Source organism: Pteropus medius, unplaced genomic scaffold, assembly GCF_902729225.1.
Source record: "Pteropus medius unplaced genomic scaffold, Ma_sr-lr_union100, whole genome shotgun sequence".
Taxonomy (NCBI): domain Eukaryota; kingdom Metazoa; phylum Chordata; class Mammalia; order Chiroptera; family Pteropodidae; genus Pteropus; species Pteropus medius.
Genome location: NW_024355990.1, coordinates 812,020 through 820,680, shown reverse-complemented (window position 1 = coordinate 820,680; position 8,661 = coordinate 812,020). Strand labels below are relative to the sequence as shown.

Sequence of the window (8,661 nt, the reverse complement as noted above, 5' to 3'; positions counted from 1 at the left end):
TTACTCTCGATCCATTCAGAAAAAAAAAAAAACCAAAACCCAGAATGATGACAGATTAACAGCTGGGGAGCTGAGTCGGGAACGTACAACTCTGCAGACTAGTCTCCCTTCTTTAAATCTGAACATCGAGATGACAAAATGACACTTAGTATTCGCAGTTAAGCATAAATAGGCTGACCTGAACAGAAATAAGGGAAGATGCTAGTTACATCAATTTCAGGGACGTCTGAAAATTTTTGCGTCTTTCTGTGAAAGTTACGTAATGCAAGGCAATGTGAAGAGAGACAAGATGTGATTCTCTGCAAATACAGACAGGAGAGGACGTGGGGACACCGGAACGTCACGCCCCGCCGGTGGGAGCGTGAGATGGGGCAGCCGCTGTGGGGACGGCGCAGTTGCCCTATGATCCGGCGACCCTGCTCTACTTTTGGGGATCTGAGAACATAGGTTCACATAAAAATGTGCAAATAATGCTCACGGCAGCATTATTTTAATAGCCAGGAAGTGGAAACAACCCAAATGTCCATCAACTGACGAACGGACAAACAGAATGTGATGTGTCCACCGTGGAATATTGGGCAAGAAAAAAGACCGACTTGTGCTATAAAATGGGTAAATTTTTAAAACGTTATGCTAACTTAAGGAAGCCAGACACGAAAGGTCAGGTACTGTACGGTTCCATTCACACGACGTGTCCAGAGCAGGCAAATTCAGAGTCAGAAAATAGCCTGGTGCCTGCGGGGGGACGGGTGGGTGGCGGGGAGTGACTGCTGGCGGGTTTTCTATGGCAATGAGAAGGTTCTGGAATTTGAAGATGGTGGTGGATGTGTGACTGTGGATACACCAAAATCACTGAATTGTATATAAATTGGGAAACTTTGTGATATGTCAATTACATCTCAGTAAAGCTCTCATTTTAAGAAATCCATAGTGACAAGGGGTTCATCTGAAGGGTGGTAGGAAGGCATGTCATAGGCTTTTTGTGCTGACTGAACGTGCTACCTTTTCGATTTAAAACCTGGTTTTCTTAAACAAGCACCTGAAACAATGCCATAAAAGCCCGCTCCACCGTCGCTGCCTTTTGGCCCCGTCTATGGGTCACCCAGCTGAGACCCCGAACGCCAGCTCGGCGGCACGGCCCCGTGGCCCACAGGCTCCATCACCTGCCCCTCCGCCCAGCCACGCTGCAGCCTGGCTCGCCCGAGCTTTCCAGTGTTCACCTCAGGACCTCCGCGCGTGCTGCTCTCGCTGCCAGTACAGCTGTCCCCCCAAATACCTGCGGGCTCGCACCTCCCCCTCCCCCCTCCGCGGGCCTCTCTCATGCTCGCCGCCCCGCTGTTTTCCTGCACCCCACGCTGTTTCCCGTTGCCCGCGTTCCTGCACGGAGCCCACGTTCCATGAGGGTGAGAATTTTGTTTTGTTTGGGGCTATTTCCCTGGCACCTGAAGGCGGTGCCTGGCATTTAGTGGGCATTCACGTTCACATTTGTCAGATGAGTTGATAGACTCAGATGCAAAGACGACCTCACTATGCTCTCAGGGGGTACACGCCACCTAGACAGGACACCCGGGAGTGCGGGACTGGGATGGGGGCACAGGCCCTCTGCCAATGTCTGCTGCAGCCAGGGACAGAGATGCCGAGTCCACACTCCCACACTTGACTCATCTCTATTGCAGTCGTGATATGGCGTGACAATTCCGCGTCCGTTCCCTGTGTCAGACTGTCTGCTCCCCAAGGAAACAGCCATCACTGAGCAGACAGTGTCAGGACTTTATGGGGTGTCTGTGGGGTGCAGCCACCGTGCATGAACTCCTGTTGCATTTCACCCCATCTGCAAATAGGGGGCTGTTCCTTCTTACTCCAGATGGCTCAGAAACATGCATCTTTGCTCAACCCACCTGAAGCCGGGGCACACGCCGGACCGACTGTCCTGTGCACAGGGGCCAGGAGGTCACAGTGGGCACAACCCCTCCTCCTGGGAGCTGTTTCCCCTGCAGCAGCACCTTTGAACACCCTGATGACCAATGGGAAGCCGAGCAAGTCGCGAGCCCGCTCCGACTGTGTGGGTGCGGAGCCCGGCCCTCCGCTGTTGTGACGAGCACCCTGTGGCTCGGAGTGGGGGCGAAGGCTGGAGAAGAGGACACGCAAGATCAGCGAGGACCCTCACCCTCTCCCTCACTCAGGCGACTCTGCGGATGAAGAGGGTGCTGGCCGTCACAGGGAAGCCCAGCACCGCCCCGGAGGGGACCAGTCGCCTGGCTCCGCTGACCACAGGTCCTCTGTCCACCCACAGCTTCCCTCAGAAGCGTCCCCATGTGTTCATGACATGGTCCATCAGTCCAAGAGGCAAATGGATGTCATCCCCATTTCACAAATCAGGACACTGAGGCTGCAAGCTGGAGAACCCCGGTTAGGAGCCCAGGGGACACCCGGCTCTGCTCACCTCACTGGGCTTACTGGCCAAATCTCGGTTTTCTTAGCCATTACCCTCACTGCACCCTCAGTGACATCACACCCCTCCCACCCTCCCTAAGCCCTACCACCTGCTGCCGCTCCACATGCCGACAGCTGTCCCGATCAGCTGTCCAGCTGAAAGCAACTCTCGCGTGAGCCCAGCCCAAGATGCCCAGCGGCCTCCTGCACCCAGCTCCGCGGGTGACTGACCCCTCCTCGTTTCTTCTTGGGACCTTCAACATTCTTGCACCCGCACCCTCGGCCCCACCTCATACTGCCGGGTGAGCCCTCCCCAACCCCGAGCCACCTCCCCACAGCTCCCCACCACAGCGGCTGCCAGCCCAGCACTCAAGGCCTCCAGCCCAGGCTGACCTCGCCCTCCAGCGGGGGCTCCTTAGCTTCTGGACCGCAGGGAGCCAGATGACCCCCGCCTCCCCCAACCTGGCCTGTGCCTGCTCAGCCCAAGGCCACCTCCTCAGGTACACAGCCTGACTCGGCCTGGATGATCTGACCTGTCACTTCCACCCCTCGGGCCATAGCAGCTAAAGCCAGGCATCTGACAGTCCCTTCCCCTGCTGGACAGGGCTCCTGCAGGGCCGAGACAGGCCATCTTAGTTATCTTGCCTCCAGTGCCTGGCTCTGTAGTGATGGCATAGGCTGTGGGACTGCCTCCCGGAAAGGCGAGGCCCCCCACTGCCATCAGCCCTCCCTGGTCCCGCAGGACAGCTGGGTGGACTGGCGCTCGGCAATGCTGGCGCCCAGTCGCCGCTCTCGGGAGGCTGTCGCCACCTCCTGAGCAGCCCTGAAGAGGCTGCCCTCCCGCCTGGCACCCCCACAGGTACCTGTGAGGCACCGAACAGGAGCCCGGCTCTGGGCTCGCCGAGTGGCCCACGGGCCTGCCCCCCCGAGGGTGCCGGGGAGGCCGGAGGAGACTCCGGAGAGGTGCCCTCACCCGGCCTCTCCCCGGGTCTCGCCGCCTCAACTGCCCTGGCCTGTCGTCCTGGGGGGCGGTCCAGCCGGGCGCATGGTCCACCCGCCTCTCCAGCTCCCTGCAGATCACTTGAGGCTCTGGCACGGCTCCTATCAGCCACCTCAGCGGATGGGCAGCGAAGGGAGGACGCCCCCACGCCAGCTCCACTCGCCAGCAGGAGCCCGGAAGCGTGAAGGGATCGCGCTGTGGAATCAGGGAGCTGCTTTCAGCTGAGTTTCTCGGCACCAGAGGGAAGGAACGGTCCGACCCGGCCACCTGGAAGCCGGCGGCAACACCGATGCCCCGCTCCCCCACGGGGCAGGCAGGGGGACTGCACTGTCCTCCCACCCACCCGGCAGAGCGGAGACAGCCACCACCCCTCATCAGGTCCCGGGTCCCTGCTCCCACCCAGGTCGACACCAGAGCTCTGACCCAGGCAAGAACTCCACCAGCGGGACGAATCGAACTGTTCCAGTTCTACACACGTTTCTATTTTATTATGGGAAAGGTGGAAACGCCACCTTTTCCACAACAGCAACCAGTAAAATTTATCCCAAAAATAACTCAGTACAAAACAGGTCTGTTTCAGAATTAAAAAAAAAAAGAAAAAAAAAAAGAAAAAAAACCTTTACATGAGTTTTAAATCCTATCTTAAAACGTAAGGGAAACAAATCCATCATTGCCAACCGCAGCCCGCCGCCCCATCCCGCCAGGGAGCACGGACGACACGTGGGGATCCCGCTGCTCGCCGGGTCTGCTTAGCTGGTGTCCATCTGAAACATAAGAGAGGGTCTCACTCGAAAGGAGGCCACGCTCCCGTCGCCGGCCGGCCAGCTCCCCGGGCCCGTCTGGGACTTACTCTGGCGTTGTAAGCGTCCAGCTGGGCGTCCAGCTCCTCTGCAGAAAGCTGCTGCTTTGAACTCCTGCCGGTGCCTCTGCCTCTGCCCCGGCTGCCTCCACGGGCGCCTCTCCGAGTGCCGCCGCCGAACCCTCCAGAACCGCGGTTTCTAGTCATCCCGCCTCTGCTGACACTGGCGAGGAACAGAAGACTCGTTCACACACACGGGAAGGGCCGAGGACGAGACCGCACCGAGGCCAACCCTGCCCAGAGGCCCCAGGGCTCACCTCTGCGCCGGTCTCCGCTGTGTGTCAATCTGTGATGTGACAAGCTGAATGTTCATGGGGCGGCCTGCGGCAAAGAACACAAGAAGGCCCGTCGCAGTTAGGGCTCCGGCGCCTGCCCGGGGCGCCAGGGCCGGGCGCAGCAAGCCTGGAGCGGGCGCTGCGCGTCTCCTACGCTCCCAACGGGACGCGGCCTGGAGAATGAGGTGGCGCTAACGACAACCCACCGACACCTCCTCGCTCCTTCGGTCAGCTTAGGTGGGTGTCTGGTCAGGCGTCCCGGTGCTCATGGGCGCAAAGGTGTGGGTGACCTGACAGGAGAACCGGTACCTCCGTCTTTACGACCACAGCCCCGCACTCAGAGGCCTGCTGTGGCGGTTCTGAGAAGGCTTCACAGAAGTGAGTCTTCCGGAAGGAGCTGAAGGAGGGGAGGGTGGAGCTTGCTGGATGGGGGTTCACAAGAGGTTGGTCCAGGTGTGTGGGGCAGCATGAGAGGTGGCAGAATGGAAGAGAGAGACAAAGGGGCGAATGCAAAGCGTCCTCGGCCAGAGAGGAAGCCATATTCCTGCGTGGACAGGTGCCAGCCCCAACTCCTCAAACTAGGTATGGCCCTCGGTCTTCCTGGGTCCGACCCGAACGCACCATCCAAAGGGACACCGTTGTACTGTTTCATGGCTTTCAGGGCGTCTGCCTTCCGCTCGAAGTGCACGTCAGCGGTCCCCAGGCTGCGGCCGGAGCGGTCGTAGTGCACGGCTGCCTTCTTCAGCGTCCCAAACTCAGCAAAGAGCTCCTGCGTGTTGGAAAGAGCAACTGTCAGTAAAGCCCTCTCCCGTCTGGTGGCCCAGGGACAGTCCCCCGGCAGCGTGTGCTACTTTGAAGGCATTTCCCTGGGAGGCAGACATATGTGTGGGGGGGCAGGGCCGGGGGAGCAGGAAATAGGGGAGAGGATGGGGCAGGTGGGACAGCGACTCCCAGGAGCAGCTGAGCCTGAGGGCTCCTGCCAACCCGGGGACCTGACATCCGGACCACGATGCAGGTAAAGAATCCCGAAGCCCACCAGTGAAGGGCAAGAGCTGAGGTCGCTACCTTCTTCGACAGAGGAAAGTTCAGAACACACCCAGGACTGTGCCAACAAACAGCCAAGGCCAAGATCACAGAACGAGGGACGCCATCCGACAGGTGGACCAGCTCAGAGGGCCCACTGATCCGGAAGCCCTGACCCAGCCCCTCCCCCAGGGCGGGTTCTGGCTCACCTTTCCCTCTCCTCCTACTCAAGCCTGCCGCAAAGTCTGAAGTCAAGCGCTGCCATGGGAACTGCCCTGACCTCAGGCAGGCTGGGAGTTGGAGAGGGAACCCAGAGTGTGGGGCTACTCCGGCCGCAGGCACACAGCGGGAAGTGGAGTTCGCCAAAAGCGGTTTCCAGTGGATGCCAGAAACCACCTTAAAAAAAGTGTTGAGACACTGTGAGTGCTCACCGGCCTCGCTCCGTCCTCCCACAGCTGGGCTCTGGGGAAACTGAACCCAGGACGGCCCAGCACCCTGACCCGGCCATCTCCAGAACGGACCCCCAAAATGTCGTCACTTAACCGGAAAACAGGTTTGACTGCGTTTGGGGTTCAACCAAAAAAACAAAAATAAAAATGAAAAATGAAAGAGAAGCTTCAACCAAAGATGGGTTTGAGAATCAGGCTGCTGACAAAACCCAAGGGATGGCCGTAAGTGAAAGGACACCGAAGAGACACAGGGCTCGAGGCAGACGGAGCCGGAAGGCCGCGCCGCCAGCTCTACGCGGAAGGGCCTTCTCCCCGCAAGTTGTGAAAACGGGACTGTGATAAAGCGGACGAGCAGCCTAGCTCTATCGGTAACGCAGGAACCACTCACACCTGGCCAGACTCTCCCCGTTAGAAGCTGGACGCGCTGGCAGAGAACTGTCACCCACGAGCAGTTCCAGTAGGGAAAGGCAGGCTCCGCAGACTAAGCTGGGGCTGCTTTCCAGCACGAACCGACCTACTTGTGACAGGTTCGACCCTAGCTTGCCCTCTGCTCTGCACTCCAGCAGCCCCTTACAGGGGACAGTGGCTAGTCCTTGGATGCCTGGGACGACTCACTGCCCTAAAGTGACAGGGGACTCAGGCCCACATCCCGAGCAACACGATCGGTTCCGCGGGGCGAACTGCTCACCGAGAGGTTCCTGTCCCTTACCTGAATATCTGCGTCGGACACTCCAAAATCCAGGTTGGACACCAGCAGTTTCCCACCGGTCTCCACGCCGGCGCCACCCCCAAAGCCGCTGTCGAAAAGGTCATGTTGCCACTTGTCAGGAAGTTGTTTCGGCTGAAGGGGGAAAAACACAACAGAAACGCGCCCGTCAGTCTCCTCGCCGTCACGGCCACGGCAAGAGCCTCAGCATCGCGGGCCGGAGGGAAGTGCGGAGAGGGGCCTGAAGCCGTCCGCTTCCCGCCCCGCGCCGCGCCGGGGCCCACGTCCCGCAACTTGTCCGTTCCCTCCAGCTAACTTCCCGCCGCCGGGGCGGGTGCGGCCGCGGCCAACGTCCCCTCGGCCCCCGCCGCCACGAGGCTCGGCGCCCAGCCAAGACAAAGGCCAGGAGAGTCTCCGTGTCCCGGGCCGGGCCGGCGCGCGACCTCTCCGCCCGGCCCGGTTCCCGCGCCCACTGGCCTGGGCCACCACCGCCTTCTCCGCCGCGCGCCGCCCCGCCGGCCCACGCCCCCGCCGCGGCCGGCCGCTGGCCTTTGCACTCACCCTGCTGTAGGGTGCCGGCCGGTTCCTGCCGCCGCCGCCCGCCGCGCCGCGGGCGAGGGCCGGCCGGTTCCGCATGGGCCCGCCGCCCCGGCTCACTCGCGCGGCGGCCTGCGGACCGCCGCCGCGACCGCCCTGGGAGCCGGCCCGGCCACGGCCCCGACCCCCGCCGCGGCCTCCTCGCTGGCTCCGGTTCAGCTTAATGATGTCGTCCAGAGACATGTCCATTTTGTCGGCCATGGCGGGCGCGGAATCGGCCTCGGCTCGAGCCCGCGCGTCAGCACGCTGAGGCGTCACTTCCGGCGCCGCACGAGGCCTTCCGGTGCCGCGTCCTCGGAGCGGCTGCCGATTGGCTGCAGGCGGGAGGGCGGGGCGGCGCGTGCGCGCTGGGGCGCGGGACTCGGCGGGCGCCGCAGCTGAGTCCCCCGCCGCGGCCTCGGTCGTTTTTGTACCTTCCCGCGCGGGCGCCGGCGCTGCCAACTGAAGGCGGGCGGGGCTGCGCGCGAATAAATCGGCTTGGGTGCGAGGGATCAGGGGCGGGGCGGGGCCGTTGGGCGGGGCGGGGCTCCACGCCCTTCCCGCCCCTCCTCTCGGGCGACCCCGGCTGGGTGGCGGATTCCTGGGCGAAATAGTGGCAAGCGGGGTTTGAGTCTCTGTGTGTCTGTCACCCCCGCATTAGTCACGTCCTCCAAGAAGTGCTGTATGGCACGTTCTTGCAGTTATCAACGAAAGCCAGCGCTCCTTTGGCGATTTTGGCAGGTGCCCTGAGTGCGAAGCGAGCCTCTGGGGCGACCGGGGCCCCTGCCCCAGCCGCCCTCGCCCCTCTCGGCGGCTAAGGGGGTTCCTCAGAGGGCCCCCTGCCTCGGGTAGCATCCCTTGTGTGGTGCCTAAATGCTGAAGCTCTGCAAACTAAGGGCAGCAGGCGATCTCTTTCCTCGCCCGCAGGCTCCACCGCCATGAAGGTGAAGATCAAGTGCTGGAACGGCGTGGCCACTTGGCTCTGGGTGGCCAACGACGAGAACTGCGGCATCTGCCGGATGGCTTTCAATGGCTGCTGCCCGGACTGTGAGTGTCCCCCTGTGCTCACTCTGGAGCTCCGCTACTCGCCCTGCCCTGGCGTCTCCCCCAGAAATAGCCGCACAAAGTCCCTGGGTTTTGGTTTCCCGTTCCTCAAGATAAGTTGGCAGAGAAAAGGCAAGCCGCTGGAGCCCGTATTTGTATAATTACCCCATCAAAAGTTTTGTAAGGAAAAATAGTGCAGCCTTTTATGGTGATCACACAGGGCTGGGGAACACGTGGAACAAAGAGATGGGTTAAAACTTTTTATTTGAAAAATTTCAAACAAAAAATTGAATATT

The 8,661-nt window shown here is 60.9% G+C and overlaps 1 protein-coding gene across 1 annotated transcript; it reads right to left on the bottom strand.

The window, feature by feature from the left end:
- Window positions 1-3,888: 3,888 nt before the first annotated feature.
- Window positions 3,889-7,771, bottom strand: LOC120600210 (THO complex subunit 4). The gene is made up of 6 exons (XM_039859597.1): window positions 7,307-7,771; window positions 6,749-6,880; window positions 5,189-5,336; window positions 4,550-4,613; window positions 4,284-4,455; window positions 3,889-4,197 (listed from the first exon to the last, which is right to left on the bottom strand). Exons 1-6 carry the CDS (start codon window positions 7,541-7,543, stop codon window positions 4,183-4,185), a joined length of 768 nt encoding a protein of 255 aa, XP_039715531.1. The 5' UTR covers window positions 7,544-7,771; the 3' UTR covers window positions 3,889-4,182.
- Window positions 7,772-8,661: the final 890 nt, after the last annotated feature.

Coding starts and splice junctions, on each gene's coding strand:
- LOC120600210 (XM_039859597.1), bottom strand. CDS start 7,543: ATGGCCGACAAAATGGACATGTCTCTGGACGACATCATTAAGCTGAAC. Junction 6,881..7,306: donor GGCCGGCACCCTACAGCAGG/GTGAGTGCAAAG, acceptor TTCCCCCTTCAG/CCGAAACAACTTCCTGACAA. Junction 5,337..6,748: donor TGTCCGACGCAGATATTCAG/GTAAGGGACAGG, acceptor TCCAACACGCAG/GAGCTCTTTGCTGAGTTTGG.